At 46.6% G+C, this 22,580-nt stretch overlaps 1 protein-coding gene across 3 annotated transcripts in view; it reads right to left on the bottom strand.

The window, feature by feature from the left end:
- Sgf29 (SAGA-associated factor 29) overlaps positions 1-22,580 on the bottom strand; it is a 41,901-nt gene that overhangs the window by 11,537 nt on the left and 7,784 nt on the right. For 2 of the 3 annotated variants that reach the window (XM_050170360.3, XM_050170359.3), the window contains exon 4: positions 820-1,001. In XM_050170360.3, the coding sequence (XP_050026317.1) occupies positions 820-1,001 (182 nt within the window). The remainder of the gene's footprint in view (positions 1-819; positions 1,002-22,580) is intronic. The other variant, XM_050170364.3, reaches the window with a different exon arrangement.

The following is a 22,580-nucleotide window of genomic DNA, read 5'->3' on the forward strand; positions in this document are numbered from 1 at the left end:
TTTCTGAAATTAGCCCAGAATAACTGAATCTGGGCTTATTTTCTAACTAATTACTAACTAAATAATTAACTAATTTTCATTAAATTCCAGTGAACAATTAAAAGCTTTATTTTGTTTCATTGTGCCTCACTAAGGAAATGGTGCATTCCACATCTGTAGTAGTGCTGTAAAGGCTCGTCAGCTTGACCTTTGCTGGTTCACAAAGCTGCATCACTATACTCATCCGGTTCTGGCAGATGCGCACATTATCCCGACACAGCAAGCATTTGTTCATTCAAAGGCACTGTATTTGGTCATCCCCGAGCCCAGTCCTAAATGGCGAAGGCCTGCAAATGTGCAACACAACAGCATCACTAGCGTCCAATCACAATGTATTGGTAGAGTATGTACTGTAAGAACCACCACTTGAAAAGGAACAGCAGCAATTGGTTAAAAAACTTTGTGCTCCTTTTTTTTCTTTTTGCATTTTACGCTTGCAAGATTAAACCCAGACAGCAGTTATGGCAAGCAGTTGCTTCTTGTTTTTTCAAAGACCATAGAAAGGTCCTCAAAATCAATGCATAAATTTGTTCATCGCTTGCTTTTTTTTTCTATGCTCCTTATTAATAGTTCACAACAAGAAAAGAAAAAGAAAGAAGAACCAGTGTGACCAGCTTTCTCCTTAGCGACCTATACTTGACCTCATTGACCATTGATAAATTTCAAAGGTGCCAACGAACATGGAATGGTATAGCTCTTAAGCAGATGTTATCATTTATTGAAGGATCGTTAGTAAATCAGTTTTGCAATTTCACAAAACCTAGCTGTCACAGATATTACCTTGGCAACGTAGTTTGGCTCAGCCGGAATGGCCCCGCACAGTGGTGGTGGCTTTTCATCCTCCTTGCCAATGAACAGGGGCAACGTGAGTGCATTCTGCTGGAGCATCTTCATCAGGGCCCCCCGACGCAGAGCTTCCTTGGGGCGTTCTGAAAAAGATGTGCTCCGTCTGCCTACGCTGCCTGGAACACGTGAGGCACAGAGAAGATTACGCCACGGCACTGCCCACACAATGGCATGCAACCGGCCAGGAGGAAAGAGGCCTTGCTCACATGCACACTCGTCAGGAGCGCATGCCCTAGGACGGTCGCTGCAGCAGTAGAGAGGCTGCACTGTGCAAACGTCCAATGCGACACACACTAGTCACTATAAGACGAATAGGGCTACACTAACAATTTTAATGCAAAGCTTTTACAACATATGTAGCGGGTGACTCCATGCTTCAGTATATTAGTCATGCAAAGGCAGGCCTCAGATAATTATTTTCATTGCAAACCATCAGAGCAAAGAGAGAGAGGAAAAATTATTTTCATGAATGCTATGCCTGGACTATTTTCATCAAACAAAACCATAACCCAATGTTCTGAAACTTTTATTAAATACCTTACACCCATACACAAAGTATGACCTACACACGTTGCATTATGTTTGCAACTCTGCCTTCAAAGTGGTGCAAAACACACCATCAACATGGACAAAAGAATGTAGCAGAAAGAAATTAACAGATCTCTGCAATTGGCATATGCCAAGAACAGCATCAGCTTGCAAGAATATTTGCAAATTCAATCTTTAGCTTACGCTGGAGTATTCAGAAACTTCATGAACATTCACAAAATTTACATTAGGACCGTTAATTTACATTAGAAACACTGAGGCTCACCTGGCTGCCATCGTGTTCACTAGCTCTACCAGCGTTAAACATCTAATTTTAGAATTTTACCAGACAATCATTAAAGGAGCCCTGAAACACTCTTCTAACTAATAATAGAATGACGTCACTATTGAACTATGCGCCTCACGAATCTCCTGCCATCAAATTTTTTTTAGTCCTTCAAGCACAAGCATAGTTAGATGTAGTTATCGGAGCGATCAGCAGCTCTTTTTTCACCTTTCATTTCCACTAGCACCCTGGAAGCTACACAGGGAAGCACAGGCAGAAAGTTTGATCTTTCCTGGCAGGCTGGGGCCCAACCAGCTTTCCGAACCTCACCCATGTGTGTATGTATGTATGTATGTATGTATGTATGTATGTATGTATGTATGTATGTATGTATGTATATATTGTGGCCGTTTATAAGCTATTCTTTGTCATCTGTACATGATCATCATCATGTGGGGTTCATATGGGGTTCTTCTTCATCATCGCTTGTGGGGCTGGCTCTCGAGTGTTATCCGTGCTGTGGGCGTGATCGGTTCGCCGCATCTTCAACTCGGAATAAACGTAGTGACAACTGCTACGTCACAAGTGGTGGAGTGTGCTTTTCGGTCCTCCGTCCTCTGACTCCCCGCTCAACCTCCTGGAGCTTCGATCGGGTCGCCGATTGTGCCAGTGTCCACCAGCATGTCGCAGGATGAGCCAACAGGCACTTCTCTACTTCCACCATCTCGGCCTCGGCTACCCCAGCCTCCCCGTATTGGGTTGTCAGTGGACACCAGCATGATCCCCATCTGTTTGCTGGACTTCGCAGGGAAGACTTTGAGGATTGGCTGGACGACTACGACCGAGTGAGTTCGGCTAACCGTTGGGACGATGCGTCCAAGCTACGTCACGTCGCCTTTTATCTGACCAGAGTAGTGAAGACTTGGTTTTTCAACCATGAGGTCGAGTTCACGAACTGGGGCGCTTTCAAACAGCAGCTCCGCCAAATCTTTGGCACACCGGCTGTTCGTTCCGCCCTCGCAAAAAGAAAGCTCGACACTCGCAAGCAACAAACCGGTGAATCTTATACGTCGTACATCGAGGATGTGCTTGCTCTTTGTCGACGCGTGAACACGGCTATGACCGAATCAGACAGGGTTCGCCACATCCTCAAAGGCATCGGAGTTATTGCTTTCAATGCTTTAGCCATCCAGAACACCGCTACCGTCGCTGATATCGTCGCTACTTGCCAGCGCCTTGATGAACTCGAATCAGTACGGTTGCAGCCAGACACTACTGCCGACGACCCTACTTTACGAGCAATGATATACGCAATAATTCGAGAAGAGCTCCAGTATCTTGGCTTAGCCGCAGGGCCTATGCCTTCTCATGCCTCCGATACCAATCTGCGAGACGTTATCAAGGAGGAATTGGCGTCCATGGCTGGTGCAGCGTACACGGTCCCTCTAACCCCTAGGGCCCCATCCACATACGCACAAGTAGCCGCAGCTACTCCAGTCATCGTTCCACCGATGCCTCCAAAACCAACACCAGCCCCCATCGCGTCCATGACTACCAGCGCACCTACCCAAACCAACTATCTGCAGTGGCATCCTCCTTGTCCCATCTGCTACTACTGCAGCTATCGTGGCCACATAGCACGTTTTTACCGCAGGCGCCAGCAAGACGAGCGTCGCGGATATGACGTATACGAACAGGATGACTTTTCGCCCGGAGCTACTTTCCAAAGTCTAGGGAGCTTCCATGACCAACGCCGTCCTTATGGTCTACCGCGCGGACGCTCTCCATCGCCTACTGTAGAATCCGAGACGGCTCAGACGTACCGTCCTGCGAGACGCCGCTCGCCGTCACCCCTTCGCCGCTCTACGTCCCCACTGAGACCTGCTTCTCAATTCGCCGAGCGTCGTCCGGAAAACTAAATTATGCAGCTTTTGGAGGAAAAGCTGCATCAAACAACAGGCCAGAAATTCCTCCATCGCGTCCGTGCAATGTGATATTGGTTGTAATAGAAGGTGTACAAGTAGAAGCTTTAATAGACACTGGTGCTAGTGTTTAAGTCATTCACTGTGAATTGTGTTCATGACTTCGGAAAGTTACGACCCCCTATGATGGACCTACGCTACTCGCTGCTCAAGGGGCTGCTATTCGACCTATCGCCATGCGCACAGCTCGTATTTCCATCAATGGACTTCTGCATTACGTACAATTTGCAGTGCTAAGTTCGTGTGCCCAGCAGCTCATATTGGGATGGGATTTTCTTTCTACGGCCTCCGCCTCCATCTGCTGTGGGCAACGCGTTCTCCACATGACCGACACGACCTATTCACTTCATGCAGATGACGTACCACTTCACTTTCTTGCTGCAGAAGATACCGCGCTACCTCCTTGCCATCAAAGCATTGTGGCTATCACGTCTGATGTGATTGACTGCGGTGACGTGCTCGTATTATCATCTGCACGCTGTCTCGCAAGAGGGATTGCCTTTGCATCAGGGCTGGTTAGGTTTTATCATGGCTCTGCACTTCTCTACGCTACAAACCCGACATCCGAAAAAATTCTTATCCCTAAAGGCACTACATTGGCTTCCGCCACCGAATTGGAATCTATATCTGTTGTTTCCTTTAAACCAGCTTCCTCTGAAGTTCCTTGTACTGGACGGGCTGCATCTCCTTCAGCTCTTGCAGCTGCCGTCAGTTCTGACCTGACACCTTTGCAGTCACAACAATTGCTTGCTTTGCTCCAAAAACATGAAGCTTCGTTTGATGCGCATTCAGCTTCGTTGGGAAAGACTTCGATTACGACGCATCGGATAGAGACAGATGGTACATCCATCGTGCGCCGTAGACCATATTGTGTATCGCTAGCCGAGAGGAAAATCGTTGACGAGAACATCACCGACATGCTCCAACGGAATATAATACGCCCTTCTGCTAGCCCTTGGTCTTCCCCCGTTGTTTTGGTTCGGAAGAAAGACTGCTCAGTTCGATTTTGTGTCAACTACCAAGCACTTAACAAGATCACACGCAAGGATGTATACTCTATGCCGCGAATAGACGATGCCTTGGATTCCCTGTAGGGTGCCGAGTACTTCTCCAGCATCGATCTGCGTTCCGGCTACTGGCAGATACCTATGCATGAGGACGATAAAGAGAAAACAGCGTTTTCAACACCAGATGGGCTCTACAAGTTTAATGTCATGCCATTCGGCCTCTGCAATGCACCCGCAACGTTCGGGCACATGATTGACACCGTTCTTCGTGGCCTGAAGTGAAAGACTTGACTGTGCTATCTGGACAATATTGTTGTTTTCTTGTCAATCTTCTCTCAGCACCTGCAACGTCTGGATGAAGTTCTCACGTGCCTTGCCAAAGCTGGACTTCAGCTAAACACCAAGAAATGCCATTTTGCGAGCAAGACGGTCAAGGTACTAAGTCACATTGTGAGCAAAGATGGCATTCGTCCTGATCCTGACAAGGTTTCGGCAGTTCGGCACTTCCGTCGTTCCGAAAAGACCGAAGATTTGCGCAGTTTCCTAGGCCTCGCCTCCTATTTTCGCCGATTCATACGAGGCTTCGCCTCAATAGCGTCACCTCTGCACAAATTACTGGGTTCTAGTGTTCCCTTTGTGTGGTCTCCCGAATGTGAATCTGCGTTCGCCCATCTGAAGCGCGCTCTCACATCTGAACCAGTACTACGCCATTTTGATGAAGCTGCTCCTACCCTCCTGCATACGGATGCTAGTGGTCACGGCATTGGTGGCATTCTCCTACAGCGAGACGACACTTTAGGGGAGAGGGTCGTCGCATACGCAAGTCGCGTTCTGACAAACGCCGAAAAGAATTACACCACCACGGAGCAGGAATGCCTAGCTATCATTTGGTCTGTACAGAAGTTTCGACCTTATCTTCACGGCCGCCATTTCACCATCGTTACAGACCATCATGCATTATGCTGGCTTTCGACGCTGAAGAACTTGTCTGGACGGCTTGGTCGGTAGATTCTTCGTCTACAAGAATACGACTTTACTATTACCTACAAGTGCGGAAAAGAACACCAGGATGCAGACGCGCTTTCTCGCTGTCCGCTTCCTACGACATCATGCAATGGACCTCCAACTACCATCCGTGACAAGCTTTCGCACGACCCCTCTTCACATGCTTTCTTGTTGGCCACTGTAGACGAGATGCCTAAACACGACAACAGATTCTTCCAATCTCCTCAATTTGCGGACTCTTACTGTCGGCGCACCGTAGACCACCTTCAAGGAGCTTCGCGCCCGCCTAACGCCCGCCTTCGTCGCCAGCTGACGCAATTTAAGATTGACAACCGCGTACTGACTGTGCCGTCATGTCTATCACCCTGACGGTCAACGCTGGGTTCCTGTCCTGCCACGCTCTCTACGTGCTCATGTCCTGCAGGCTTCTCACGACGACATGACTGCTGGTCACCTTGGTTTCCAGAAAACCTATGACCGCATCAAAGGTCGCTTCTACTGGCCGGGATTGTCCGCCAGTGTAGTGAGGTATGTCGCTTCCTGCGCCCTATGTCAGCGTCGAAAGCTCCCTACAATAGCTCCAAGCGGACAACTGCAACCTGGTTCCTTGTCCGTCGCAACCATTTGAAATCGTTGGCATTGACCTGTATGGTCCTCGTCCTGTGACTCTCGCCGGTAAACGATGGATTGTGACAGCTGTTGATCACTTGACATGCTACGCCGAAACAACTTGTGTGAGTTCTGCCTCAGCCTTTGAAGTTGCTGCATTCATACTTCAATCCTTAATACTGCGCCACGGTGCTCCTTGCGTCCTCCTGAGCGACCGTGGAAAAGCATTCCTCTCGCAACTAGTAGACGAAGTACTCAGAGCCTCCGGAACCACCCACAAGACTACCTCCAGTTACCATCCACAAACTAATGGCCTCACAGAGCGATTTTTCGCACTGTCAGACATGCTAGCCATGTACATCAAACCGGATCACAGAAACTGGGACGCAATTTTGCCATTCGTGACTTTTGCGTATAATACCGCCGTTCAATGCACGACCGGTTACTCGCCATTCTACCTTGTCTAGGGTCGTTCGCCCAGTTCCGGTCTTGATGTCTTTCATCGCACCAACTGTCAATCAATGTCCATCCTCCTGTGAAGAATATGTGTCCCGCATTCTGCGTTGTCGCCAGCTCGCCCGCATCAACACCGAAGCACGGCAACAGGACCGCAAGCAGCATTACGACGCCTCTCATCACGTCGTGTGCTTCTGCCCTGGCGACGAAGTGCTACTCTGGACACCAGTTCGTACTCCTGGCTTGTGTGACAAGTTTTAACTTCGGTTCATTGGCCCCTACAAAGTCTTGGAGCAGACTTCTCGGGTAACTATCGCGTGGTACCAGTTATTGTTCCAAATGACCGCCGCTGCCGCGCCGCTGAGGTTGTCCACATTTCCCGTATGAAGCCTTTCACGAGGCGTTCGCCGCCCCTTTGAATTGCGGCCAGAATGGCCGCTCTCGCGTGAGGGGACATTAGTGTGGCCATTTATAAGCTATTCTTTGTCATCTGTACATGATCATCATCATGTGGGGTTCATACGGGATTCTTCTTCATCATCGCTTGTGGGGCTGGCTCTCGAGTGTGATCCGTGTTGCGGGCGTGATCGGTTCGCCGCATCTTCGACTCGGAATAAACGTAGTGACAACTGCTACGTGACAATATATATATATATATACATACATACACATACACACATATACACATATTACCTTTAATAACAGTTGCACTTGAAGGAATAAACTTCGCATGACCTCAAAGAATTGTTCACTGAAGTGACGCTGTAGCGCACTACTACGTGCCACAATGGCACAGTCACAAAAGATGACGAGGACATGCCCAGCATGCTGAAGCAGTGGAACCAGCAGATTCAGGCTCCTACCTGATTGAGTGGGCGCAGCTAAAGCTATAATTTGTGGACACCAGGCAACAGCGTCTGTCTGGTTTTCTACACCCACAAATTCATCAAACGTTTTCACCGCCAACTGAAGGCTTCACTCATGACTTCGACTTTTCCTTTATCATGGAGTTATGCTTGGCATCCGCACTGCCCTTCACAGTGACTCTTCCACCAGCACCACCGAGCTTACGTTAGGCACCACTCTACGAGTCCCTGGCGAATTCTTCGACGACTCACCCACCGAACCTGCTGACGTTTCCGACTGCACCTACCGTCTATGCAGCACTATGCGTACTGTCGTTCCCCCCCCCCCCCCCCCCAACAACGATGTTCTTCCCGGCGTGTGTATGTGAACCCTTGCCTTGAGAACTGCACGCATGTCTTTGTGCGCCACAATGCTGTGCGTCTTCCTTTACGGCCCCCGTATGATGATCGGTTCAAAGTACTCAAGCTTGCACCTAAACACTTTCTATTACATCAATGGCCGGGAAGATACAATCTCCGTTGACTGTCTGAAGCCTGCCTGCTTGAACTGTGATGCCTTAGCCCCTTTTGCTGTCACGTTCCCTTCCGACCAGGCCACTCCTACTCGCCGCGTGCGTTTCACACGACCGCCATCTGTGCTTTGCCATTTGTCCAGCTAATGGCTTCCTTGCTAGAAGGGGGGCCCTGTAGCGCACTACTACGTATCACAATGGTCAGGTCACAAAAGACGACGAGGACACACCCAGCATGCTGATGGTGCACATAGTGGAACTGGTGGAATCAGGCTTCGGCCCGATTGAGCAGGCTTGGCTAAAAATAGAATTTTTGGGCACCAGGCACCAGTGCCTGTCTGCTTTTTCTTCACCCACAACGCCTTATATGAGTAGGAGACAGTTAAATTTCACAGCTTGAGTCCCCTCACACCACCAAGAGACTGGCTTCTCTCGGATGAGTCATGTAACGCCTTGTGAAAGTTTTAATACACAAAGATACAATCATGAAACCTTCCTCTGACAAAAGGTCAGTCAAGAAGGCATATATAAAGTTTACACAATATGTAACAATTACTGAACACAAGTTATGGCTAGCTTTATTAGCATAAAGCAATGTGACTACATAACACAATAATTGAATTACTTGTCAAAGCGAATCTAGTAGCGACGCTCAAAACTACGCCGCACACAAAAATTCATTGTTGAGCGTGCTCGGAATCAGCACACCAAACGCGATTGCTTCTCGGCTGGATTGTTTTCTTTTAATATCGGTTGTCAAGTTGGAGGTGCAGCTCATAGAGGAGTGCAGCCCTCACACAGATTTATATGTTAAGAATCTTCCTTCGTGTAATTGTCTCTTTACTTCGCTATCACTATTACCACTTCACCTTTCCGGAAAAACTGCAGCCTCTCTCTCTCTCTCTGTGAAACCGGCTATATGACGTTTGTCCTCGAGAACGAGAGGGAAGCCGGGCGCTGGAGAAAAAGAAAATTAAATTATGGGGTTTTACGTGCCAAAACCACTTTCTGATTATGAGGCATGCCGTAGTGGAGGACTCCGGAAATTTCGACCACCTGGGGTTCAATAACGTGCACCTAAATCTAAGTACACGGGTGTTTTCGCATTTTGCCCCCATCGAAATGCGGCCGCCGTGGCCGAGATTCTATCCCGCGACCTCGTGCTCAGGGCACTGGAGAAGGAAAGTGCCTAGAGATGGAGAAAACCACGCACGGGGTACCAGGCATCACTCCAGCGAGATCACTGTAGTGTCCGCGACCGCATTCACGCCACTGTCAGTCTGTGCTTCAATGCAGTGGCGTTTTGCTGCACATGTTTGCGGCATCCCTTCTTTGAATGTGTAGCAATATGCACTTTCCCTGTGGCACACCAGGCGTTGCACTGTCGAGATCAATTTAGTATCCGCGACTGAGTTCGTGCCTTTTTCATTCGTGCATCAACGCCACGATGCTCGCTGTGCATGTTCACGGCATCTCTTTGCATGTGTAGCAATCATAGGTCAGTAGTGTGAGAAAATACTCACTCACACTCACTCACCCTAATTTTTGCAGGCCCCGCACTCACTCACGTTCACGCTCACCTCCACTCACACTCACAAGCGCCTACTCACGCTCGCACTCACCTCCACTCACAATCAGTGGCACTCACTTGCACTCACACTCACCTTTGCTCACAATCACTGGCACTCACTACCACTCACACTCAGGTCTGCTCACACACACTTGCACTCACTTGCACTCGCACTCACACTCACTTGCATTCACACTCACCTACACTCACGCTCACTGGCACTCACTCACCTCCACTCAGTCTCACTGGCACTCACTCACACTCACCTCCACTCACGCTCACTGGCACTCACCTCCACTCACATTCACTGGCACTCACTTCCACTCACACTCACTCGCACTCACGCTTTTTAAATGAGTGCGAGTGAATGTGAGTGAGTGCTCACGGGCGAGTGTGCTGCCCTCTCACCACTCACAATTTGTGCATATTTAGACCGAAGCTTCCAATTTAGCACCTATTACATCTGGAGTGCGAGAAGGCAGTGTTTTGGGCCCAGTTTTATATTTAATACACATAAACGATTTGTCTTCCCGATTACATGGTACCATCCATCTATTCATTGACGATTGTTTTTCGTACCACGAAATTAATTGCAATGATGTCACCATATATAACATTCTAGCTTTTCTTGGTGCCAGGAGTGGCAGATGACTCTAAATGCCCAAAGATAAGTAATGCTAACAGCAAGTAGAAACACGGCCGCCTCGATCACGCGCGCACGGCGGGGCTTGCTCCGGCCGTCCCATTCAGCGCGCACCCCATTGGAGAGGTGTAATCGGAGAAGTTTCTTCGCGCGCCGCGGAGCGGCACTGTTCTCCCACCCCTGCCCCTTCCAGTCACCCTTCCTGAGGCCCTAGGGTTCAGAGATAATGATAGTCATGTAAATAAAGGTGCGGTGGAAATTAGCAAAAGGCGATTGGAGGATTGGTGGCTCAAAAGCAGAGAGGTGACATAAGGTTAAAAGGGTAGGAAGACGTATTTAAAGAAAATCGAGAAATTCAATAACACACAACACAGATAAAATAAAAGGCAAAATAAAAATCTGAGCATGGTGGCAACTGCCATCACCCCGTTTCAAAGGGGACGCTCCTACCTTCCATCCATCCATCCATCCATGCCGACGGCGCGGCGGCATGGCATGGCGGCATGGCACATGCTTGGAGACGCGAATACATCGGAGGAGGCACGTGTACAATCTGGCGTCAGCTTCGCTCTAAAATGTGTTGACAGCCAGAGGAAACCGCAAGGAAATCAAGGTACGTCTCTGTATATTCTCAAATCAGGTTTGCACAGTGCACGTTGTTTCTTATAGCATAATAGGACCGAGACGCAGCTAAAGCTGCGTTGATGCATGACTGTTTCATTTTCTAGCATTTGTGAACCACCGAGTTTCGTGGATGACGTCAACAGTTTGTTGGCGCCCTTGAAAGTGATGGCCTGTAAGTAGGCAGACTTAATGTATTGTGCATGCAGTTATAATAGCCTTTCGCGCTTATTACTTTTTCAAGCCAGGATTGGAGCTCCATATTCCTTATTCAGTCCTGATATGAGCACTTAATTTTTTTTGTTCTTACCTTTTCTTTTTCAGTGCAGCGGCCACCTTCAACAGTGGAAACCGCTGCTGTAGCATACGTCGCCGGTTTTGTCGTGAAAGCGATAGAAGAACAAAGAATGTGCAGCGCCTGCCCAAGACTGAATGACTCGGGACCATCAATATCACCAGTGATGGGACTTATTGACCACGGAACTAGAGGGGGTTTGGTGTTCCCAAAGCCCGAGTTTGTAGCTGTTCTTGTAAAAGTAAAGAAGGCCATTGACATCGCAGTGCCACGTATTGGCACAAACGATGTGTGCAAGAAGATCACAGCAATGATTTTGCCGCATCTGGAGAGCTGCCCTCTTCTTATATGCGAGGCAAGAGAGGACCATGCCTCGGTCACATCCTCAATAGTGGTAAAGAAATTGATAAAGCCTCTCCTATCAAACATTGCCGCTCTTGTTACGGACAGAGTGGCCTATCACAAAAAATTAATCACTAAGCCGCTCAGTCGAAAGGTTTTGTGCATTTAAACAGCTCGAGCGCACGCGAGCTGACAACTTTTTATTGTAAATAAATTCCTGCATACACTGACTTTGTTATGCTGGTAATTTTTACCACGAATATAGCCATGATATTCAAGTATACGGACTAATCAGAGCCACAGGACGTTGCCCTCCGCGGCTGTCGACTCTGGTGAGCAGATTCTCTCGTACAGGAGGAACAGTGATGAGCTCGCCTAAGGAATATAAAATTGACAGCTCAGCGTGCAACATCGCCTGCCTATTTTCTTCATAGTACAATTGCCATTTTCCTTCCAGGCTGTTTTTTTTACCGGTAAAGACATTCTGACCGAGCTAGTACGTCATGCACAAACGTTCATGAATTTAAAGGGGAAAAAAATTACTACAGCGTTGCCTCGTGAGACGTGGCACTTCTTTTATAAAGAAGTAATGCCTTTCCATACTTCCATGCTTTCATTGGCCTGCGGCGCCCAAACCCGCAGATATAATTGTTTTCCGGGGAGCACTCGTTTCGCATGGCATCATGACTGCCCGCTTCGGGCAACATGCGGCCGCAGCGTCTGGAGCAAATAAATACCTAGCCGCAGGAGGCATTGGTGTTTTGTGTGACTTTGTATTCATCGCGGTTTTCCGCCACTCTTCATCACGCAATACGTCCAAGGCGCCGCAAATCGCCTCGCGCGAAGCCATAGCAGGGGAGGCGAGGGGTCGGGCACGCGCGCCGCGGTGCGGCGAAAGGAGCGGGCACGCCACTCTCCGCAATTACGCCCTCTCCGTCTGAATGGAACGGCCGGAGCAAGCCCCGCCGTGCGCGCGTGATCGAGGCGGCCGTGGTAGAAAGAAACAGATATCTGATTTTACATACATTATTAATGACACACCTCTCACTTGTATATTTCAGGGTAAATATTTAGGTGTCACTTTAACACGCGCTCTCCCATGGGAAACCCATGTTAACAACATGGGTTTCTTCAAGTGGAAAGCCAGGGGCGTCTGCTACGCACCGTAGTTTTCTTGCATTCAGTTTCTACGCTTTGGAGCCCCTTTCAGTTTCTACGCCTTTCTGCACTTGGACGTTATTTAACTTCAATGGTGTGGTACGGCATGAAACTTACGCATATTTAAGCATTGTCTTAGTGCTGTAGCAGCAAGATAATGCAAAAATCATGTGTTGAATGGCATCAGCGCAGCCTAGTTCAGGTGCTAGAGTTCTGAAACGGTAATATGGGAGCTGTACGTGCATAGAAACGCGCAAAATGAAGTCGCACGCACAAGGAAAGAATGAAAGCAATGTTATTCACATGCATAATTGGCCAAAAGGGTGATGCATGCAATAATTAAGAGTAACGAAAAAAACTAAATTGCTCGCGCAGTCAACTGCAGTACATAGGTGCAGTTACAGCCTCGCTCACCACTACCAGCTTTCCAGTCACAGTTGCCACTGGCTTACAGCCATATCCAAATGTCTTCATTCGACAATTCGTTAGCCTTGACTAGTACTTTATTATCCAAAGAGCACCAAAAGAGAGCTTAAGGGAAACGAGATAAAGAGTTGAGACGGCCGTAGTGCCGTAATCATGTTAGCTTATTTTGCTTCAGAGATAGCGTGCAGAAACAAGCTTCCCCGTGCTTAGACGAAGCTTGTATTAAATGCAGATATTAGAAATAAAAGCAAAACCAGGTAAACTTTTCCACAAGGTTTTACACAAACAGTGTCCAGCAGAAAGAGACTTTACAGATATCCAGATAAAATTAAATTAAAGGCATAGATACCAGCATTCTTGCTGTATAAGTTAAATAACTGCCAAATCAAAATATGGCAAGCAATATACAAACATAAAAGTGTTATTTCAATTACTTGAGAAAATTGTTCCGGAATACAAACCTGCTCTATATAAATAATAAATATAATCAACAAATAGGGATCGTATGTTTGTACCTGTTTGTACATATTGAATATTTGTTGTCTTGTTATATTTTTGTCAGGCAAAGACATACATACAATATATATATATATATATATATATACCAGAAAAAAAAGCACTTCTGGGTCCGGGTAAATATTCACAGTGAAGCAGACGCGCGTATGAAGCGGTTTATTGACGTTTCGGCCGGGGTCCGGCCTTCATCAGAATGCATTGCATGGTGTCAGTACAGTTAATATACATGTGCCTATCAACCAAATGAACATACGCTTACATGAAAAACGAATAAAATGGGCGAACAAAATGCATCCGAATCATTCAAAGGATAGCTGACACGTGTATAGACCGATGGCGATTGCAAACATATCATCTAAAATACAAAGCATAAAAACGCATCGAAATGAATTGTAAAAAACCAATATATATATATATATATATATATATATATATACGAGGGCCGTTTTTTTTTTCAACCTCCGATAGGCTATAAATAAAAGACAAGTTCATCTAAAACAATAATTTTATTACCAAAAGATTAGTACAGTTATGGTTACTTTTCGACATAATCACCGAATAGATTAAGGCATTTGTCATATCTGTGGACAAGCTTTGCAATACCCTCTTCAAAAAAAGTTGCCGCCAATGAATTCAAGTAGTCCTTGACGTTGGTTTGAAGGTCGCTTTTGGTTTGAAAGCGCTTCCCACCAAGCCACGACTTCAGTCCAGGAAAAAGATGAAAGTCACAGGGTGCTAAGTCTGGACTGTATGGCAGATGATCGAAAATGTCCCATCCAAATTGTTCGAGAAGCTGTTTAGTTGCTCCAGCAGTGTGTGGACGGGCATTGTCATGGATCAGAACAACTCCAGTGGTCAGCTTTCCTCTCCGTTTGTTCTGAATGGCTCTACGCAAACGTCGTAAAGTTTCACAATAAACAGCTGCAGTGATTGTGGTTCCGGGCTCCACAAACTCCACAAGCAACACACCTTGTTGATCCTAAAACACAGTAGCCATGGTCTTTCTGTTGTTGAAGGTTTCTTTTAATTTCTTTGGTTTGTTTGGTGAATTTGAATGCATCCATTGTTGTGATTGTCGTTTTGTTTCCGGTGTGTCGTATTGAATCCAGGTTTCATCCCCAGTCACGATTGATTTCAAAAGGTTGTCTCCTTCATCCTGATAACGCTCAAGGAACTCCAAAGCTGACGGCATTCGTCGAGTTTTGTGGTCGTCCGTAAACATTTTTGGGACCCAACGTGCACAAAGTTTTTTGTAGCGTAACCGTTCAGTAACAATAGAGTACAAAACAGACCTTGAAACTTCTGGAAATTCCTAGATAAAGCAGTAATGAATAGATAAAGCAGTAATGGTGAATCTGCGGTTTTCTTTAACCATTCTGTCAACTGGTTGAACCAGGTCATCTGAAACGACAGATTTGCGTCCTTGGCCCCCTTCATCATGCACATCATTACGTCCATCTTTAAAATTTCGACACCATTCACGCACAACACCATCACTCATGAAGTTTTCCCCATACACTCGACTCATTCTCCGATGGATTTCGGCAGCACCATGGCCTTCAGCCTGTAGAAAACGAATAACACTTCGCTATTCACACTTGGCGAGAGCGACAATAATGGCAGCCATGTTTACGTGGCTGTAGCACAATGCCGACTGACGCCTGAATGTCAACAATGGCGGTGTGTGCAGTGCGAGAGCTGCGCAGTTGCCTACAGCGCATGTCCGCTTTCTGCTGCCCGCGTAGCGCCTGCACGGAGCGATCGGAGGTTGAAAAAAAAAAACTGCCCTCGTGTATGTATATATATATATATATATATATATATATATATATATATATATATATAGGTACACTATATACAAACAGGTACAGAGTGGATGTTTCAGAGTATGCTGGGGTCAGTCATGCATCAGCTTTGTGTCTTTCTACAGGGATCACTGTACATCAATAAAAAATATTCATCCTGGGTGCTGAGTTTGCTTCACCATAAAAAGTGCAACAGATGAGAACGTTTTAAACAGATTAAAATAACCCAGTCTTAAGTACGGCAGCTTAACATCACATATTTTGAAGATTCACAGTGGTTAGTGGTCGCGCTTTTCAAAGACTTTGCAAAAAAATGGAGATAAGCGGTTACATAGAAAGCAATAATTTCAGCGACAAGTGAGTTTGCACGAATCAGGCACCCGACCGCAACTCCCGCTTTTTCCCGATTAGTTCAATAACGTCCATGCATCACGCTTTCATGATGAAGCTCCCGAGTACTGAAACACCTTGTGGAAAGGTTCTCAATATCTCTGACAAATCTAAAGAGATGGCCAGACGGGTACAGCAAGCCTCCCTTGTCCCGCAGCTAGACGAGTGTAATCAGCTGCACTCAGCTGACTAACATATTCTTCCTGGGTTCGTAGAATATCACAACAGTGTTCACACTTTGTTTTCAGAACAAACTTCCTAGTCACAGCCGCAAATGTAAAAAATGAGCCTTTCATCACTTTTTTTAGACGCGTTCGACGTGATCCAGTTCTGCACCGGACTGGTTGCCTTCTATCAGTCTTTCGATCAAGCCACATTTTCTGGCTTTGCACCACCTGCATCATCTTGAAATCATCATTGGATCTGAATTGATGCAATGATGCAATGCCTAGCAATACAGTGGAGGCGTGTAACTACTGAATGAGTGAAGAGAGAAAGTAAAGAAACGTCGAGAGCAGTGATGCTATGTGGGGACGACATTACTAAGATTACGCCATATGACTAAAAAGAAGCAGGGGCTTTACGTATGATAGGTCAATGAGAAGAGAGAAAGGAGCGAGGTCTGGCGGTGATATGACGCGGAGATATCTGGTCAACCCACCAGAAGCATTGAATCTTGCATCTGCATCATCTGCGTTTGTCCGGCCCCTCCTTCTTTCAAAAAGTTTTCCATTTACACACAAATTTATTTTTTTCTAGATTGAAATGAATATGTAACTATTACTGGCCCAGCCGTATATGCATTTATTATGTGAAAGTTTAACTGTTACAACAGCCTTGTTATATAATCCGTGAGTCCTCTAAAAAATCATCATGTAACTTGTCTCATGCTATCATATGCAAATGGCCTGCCAGTGGTATAAGCATAATTTATTGCCTAATGTAGGATTGTTACATAAACTAGCAAGTCTTTATTGTGAATGACGATCTTACATGTGTTTGCATTAAATTACCACCCTTGATGCACTGCAAGTACTTCTATTACTTTAAATATCAGTACTGATATTGTGTTGAAACTCATGGGAGCGGACAAGAAGAGAAAGAAGACGGCGAGCTCCAGAGGCGCGCGCGCTACAAGAACCAATAAATAAAGAGAAGAATCTTGATTTCGTTCGCATCGAATGCAGCTGTCTCGTCTCGTTTCTGCGACATGGTGCCGTGACCAGGATTGCGGATACTCCTCTTCCGACTGGCCACAGACTACCAGGACGACGGACTGGCCACAGAAGACGGACGAAGAGGAGGCCCGAAGGCGAACCAACGGCAGCGAGGCGGGACTTAGACAGCAAGGAGCGGCACGGACACAGAGGGCGACCAAGACTCAGATGACAGCTCGCCACTAGAATCTGTAAGCGACCAGCAGTTTCCTCAGTTAGTCAAGATGAACAGAGAAGTGATTTTGAAAAAGAGAAAAACGCTGAGGACACAAATAACCAAGTTAGTGAGTGATGCTGATAAGAAACTGGAAGAAAATCAGGATCCTGCAGCGATGTCGCTGATAGCCAGCCAGATCAAAGGTATTGCAGACTCGCTAAAGAACGCGGACGAGCAGATGGAGCAGTTCATAACACCCGAAACAGCTGACTCGTAGTTTGCGAAAACCACTGAGTACGAGTTAAAGATAATAAGTGCTCGGCACAGCATCAACGCATACCTTTCTCGACAAGAAATACGGGAAACAGCGAGGGAGCAACCAAACTTTAATGACGAAGCTAGACAGTCGCAGCAAACAACAACAGTGAAGCTACCAAAGCTAGAAATGATGAAGTTTAACGGCGATAAAATGAAATGGCAGAAATTTTGGCGGCAATTTGAAACAGCTGTACATGAAAGAACCGACTTGAACGAAAATCAGAAATTTACGTACCTTCTGTCCTCACTAACCAGAAAAGTGGCAGCTGCCGTGGAGGGACTACAGTTTTCCGACAGTAACTATGGGAATGCCATTGATCTACTCAAGCAGAAGTACGGAAAAGATGACATGCTGGTAGAAATGCATATGAAAGAATTAACTAACTTGAATACAGTAGCAAGCTGCAATGACCATGACAGCTTAAGAAAGCTGTCACAAAAGGTGCAAGTGCACATATGTGGATTGGAATCCTTAGGATTGGAAAGCGAGTCCTATGCATCGATGTTGCTTCCCATCCTGAAAAGAGCTTTGCCAGTGGATCTGTACATTGGATTCCAGTTAAAACAAAGGGAAGGGATCAGTAGATCTTCAGCACAAGATCAGAACGTGGCTTTATGTCAAGATATTCTTAGGCGCTTGATGAAATACATAGAAGATCAGGTAGAGTGCAGAGAGGAATTGTCAATAGAAAGGAGAGAAAGCTACGGCAACAGAACGGAGAGTAAGCAGCAGACAAGAACTGTAAATTTTCAAAGTACAGCTGCAAAGTTTTGCATATTTTGTGAGAATACTACTCATTATAGTGATGATTGCAGGAAAACGATGCCTTATGAAGACAAAAAAAATGAAGCTCAAAGAGGCAAACAGATGTTTCCGCTGTACCAGGCCTCGCCATACTGCTAAAATATGTAAAGCAAACATTAGGTGCAAGATATGTCAAAATGGCATGCGACGTCGATGTGCCGAAGCCAAGAACTGACAGCACAGTGCACAGCATCTACTCCTGGTGATATTCAGGAAGAGAAAACATCTACTTGCCAGTCTATGAACCTCTCATCAAGTGTTTTTCTGGAGACTGCAGTTGCATTAGCAGAAGGTAGAAGACAGTCATGTTATTGTCGTGTTCTGCTGGACGTCAAGGCAAGCCTCGAGGAGCAGTACTCTCAGGAGAAAACGGCACTCCTCTCTGAGCAGATGGTACGTACCAAGGAGCTGCTGCGCAAGCATCGGGAAGAAGTGGAGCAGCTAGAGAAAACGGCGGAAGCAAGGCTAGCTGATGAGCGGAGACGCATGACGGAAGAGCTGGACATCCTTTGTTGCAGCCTCTGGGAAAAGGAACAGGCTCTTAGCCAGTATACCAACGAACAGCAGGTGAAGGCTTCTGTTGAAATGGCGGAGCTTATCAACAAACACGGTGAAGAGGTCCAAAAAGTGTCCTCTGCCTTCGAGAAAGAGCAGAAAAAAACAGAGTCACTCCGCTGTGCACTTGATTCCCTCAAGAAAGAAAGGGACGAAATCGTAGAGCTTGCAGAGAGCATCACAAGGGCCATGCTGAACTCGGCGGTTGACCCAAGCACTGCAATTAGACGACTTGCAGAAGAGAATGCGACGTTGCGACGAGAGGCGGAAGCGGCACGCACCGAATATGAGTCTATGCTCTCTGAAGAGAAGTCTAGGCTGAAAGATGAAGTGGAGACTGTTCGTGCCGAGTACAAGTCTACACTGCAGAATCTTGAGGAAAAGCTCCGAGGGACCGAGGTTGACCACAGGAGACATTTGAAGGAACTGCTTGCAAGACAGAAGCAGTACCAGGAAGAAGTGAAGTTGAAAGATGAAAAGCTACTTCTACTGAAGCACGAAGTGGAGCAGTACTCTGACACGCTTGGCTCGCAAAGGCTGGAGTATGACCAGGAGCGGGAAAACATCGAACGGAGTCTGGAGGCCAAGCACGCTGCTGGGATCGAGTCACTCAAGTCAGAGCACGAGGAAAACACTGAGGTGCTGAGAGAGAGTCTACAAGAGAGCTGCTGGTACGCCATATTCATCAACTAACGCTGCATGGAAGAATAAGCGACACATCATCGCAGCTTCAAATTAAGTACTGGATAATACAAGGAAGACAGCTGGTGAAGAAGATAATTGATGGATGTCTAAAGTGCCAACGATTTGACGCCAGACCGCTACACCAAGAAACGGCCCCACTTCCTGCTGGCAGAGTCAGCTTTGTTGCACCATTTACAGTGACAACGCAACGACGTTCAAGAAGGCCAACAGAGACAGCAATCGTATGATTAAAGAACTACAGGAAGAAGTCTCCAAAAGAGCAAGCCAAGGAGATCAAATCAAATGGAAGTACATTGCAGAACAAGCTCCTTGGTGGGGAGGCTTTTATGAAAGGATGGTACGACGCATGAAATCAGCAATGAGGAAAGTTATTGGAAAAAGACTGTTATCAAGAGAACAGATGCAAAGAACAACAACTGAAGTTTAAGCTATCCTTAATACCTGGAAAGCATAGGATTAAAGACATTACCGAGGTTGAACAAAGGTCAGCATAGAAGAAATGTGCAGAAATAGGCAAAACATCCCGAAAGAGTGGTGGAAAAGATGGAACAGGGAATATCTGAAAGAACTGAGAGAACATTGTAACACAAGAAGGCAACAAATGACAGTGAACCAAGGAGATATCGTTTTGATCGGCGCACGCACTCCTAGATCCTTCTGGAACTTCGCTAAGGTCATTGAAGCATATTCTGGAGTCAATGCAAAGCCGCACTCCTGTCTCTTAAAAGCCAAAGGAAGACTCGTTTGGAGACCTGTGCAACATCTCTACACAATTGAAGGCTGCTTCCAATCATGAGAAGAAAACTTTTCACGGCCGGAAGCTGTTGAAACTCATGGAAGCGGACAAGAAGAGAAAGAAGACGGTGGGCTCCAGAGGCGCGCGCGCTACAAGAAGCAATAAAGAAAGAGAAGAATCGATTTCGTTCGTATAGAACACAGCTGTCTCGTCTCGTTACTGCGACATATTGCCTTCAATGGCAGCAAAACGTGAAACGTTTACACCCTTACAAGTTGTCTCTTTTTCATTATGTAATTAGGACTTCATATTAATTGATCAGCAAGCATATTTGCTATGTACGAATCGGCGAGCATACAGAATAAATTGCTAAACTTACTTTTATGTTAAGAAGGAAACAGCAGAGTGCAGGAGGCGTTCTTGTAAAGCAAATCCAATGCATGAAATAAAAGAAAGTAAATGAAAGGTTCAAACCGTTAACATGAGCAACCCGTTTACATCTGCTTCAATCTCCTGGTTATGTCGTCATATTGTGCTTATTCTATTTTGCAGCACGTTTACGTTCGTCATGCGACACTTAAAGGGCCCCATCACCAGGTCTGGCCATTTTGAGCTGACAAGCGCAGAGCATACAATGCGCACCAACGATCACGTCTGTAAAGAATTACATCACTACGCGCCATGGAAAGGTCTGTAATTTCAATCCGAACGCCCTTTTCCTTTCTCCTCGCGTCCACTGCGCTCCAAGCTGGATGGTGACGTACTCAGGCCCCTGCACCTACGTACTCAGGTCCGTAGTGTGACGTCACTCATGGTGACACACGACTTCGAGAATTATTCAAGGCAACATCTGTTATTTGAGTGATCTGTTGCTTGAATTGACGAATTGAAGTTTAGAGAAATAATAAAACACAAAAATGGAATGTCTGCATGTTTTTTGTTTTACTTCGCGCCGAAGCAAGAGAGATGGTACTTCTGCTTCGTCTGTTTGTTCGCGTGGTCGTGCAGTTTCTGGCTGCTTCTTTTTCGTAATCCAGTACATTAGTCCATAACACAAACATATGATGATGTGCAATGGCTTCTTTTAATATGCTTCTTACCGCTCCCTTTCCATTCCAGTGAACTTGCCAGAATCTAGCATCAATAAGTTCATAGACCAAATAAAGCGTCATGACATTAGCCGGGCAGCGGGCAAGCACCTCAGTGTGAGTTTTCTGCTGCTCACCGAACATCACAGTCCCGACGCCGTAGCAAAAATCTTCCTCATGTCTGTGCTTGCTACATACCCGAGTCGTAGCCGATGGTTGTTTGCTGGTTCTAACTTTCACGAGCCAAGCTTCACACAGCTGCTTGTCCTGCGGCTACACGTGAATAAGGCTGACACTGGGCTCCGTAATGCACGTGCTGGAGCGCACGTGCTTGGAGGCATGCAGCCTCATGCTGCACGCCTTTAAGCAGCCACTACCTATTATAGTGCTTTCAAATGCTGTCAAGCAGATACCCAAGGCAGGAAAACCTCACAACTTAATCAGAACCACAGCGCAGGTGGGACCCTTAACTTTCGTTTCCAGCTCGTTTCCGTGATTCCGAAGCAGGCGACACGGCCGCCGTGTCCACGCGATCCCTCATGCCACATCAAGCCGATAGTGGCGCCAGCTTTTCCAGTGGTAGAGCTCGCCCCCAATTACCAAAATTTGCTATGGGGCCTCGTGAGGGGCCCTATAACTAAAAACCTCCACTCAGAAAGAAGTGCACGCTGAATGTGTGCCAGAAACAGCCCCATAAGTGCACACCATTGCGGTGACAAACCTGCAAGGATAGAAGGAAACATACAAAATCCCCGTATTTACAGCATACACACGCATTCTCTGCATGGCGAGTCGCTGCAGTATTATCTTGCAGTTATGTAGTATGCTATAGGAGCTTAATTATCGCAATGTTGGCTAATAGCGACCAAATATCAAGTGCATAGCAGACGCCCGCCGCTTTGGCGCAGCTGCCACAGTGGAGAAAGCCCATGGGTGCTTGCAGGTGCAGCAAAGCAGCGTGGCAGTTCTCTGGAAAAGCTTCGAGCTTCCAGTACTCTAGGTCACCCTAGCATGGTTTGGTCCAATCAGGAACACAGGCGCAAGATCAGACCATAAATGGGCATAACCGTCCCATGCGCACACCTGCAAGCACCCGA

The sequence above is a fragment of the Dermacentor andersoni genome, chromosome 6 (assembly GCF_023375885.2).
Source record: "Dermacentor andersoni chromosome 6, qqDerAnde1_hic_scaffold, whole genome shotgun sequence".
NCBI lineage: Eukaryota > Metazoa > Arthropoda > Arachnida > Ixodida > Ixodidae > Dermacentor > Dermacentor andersoni.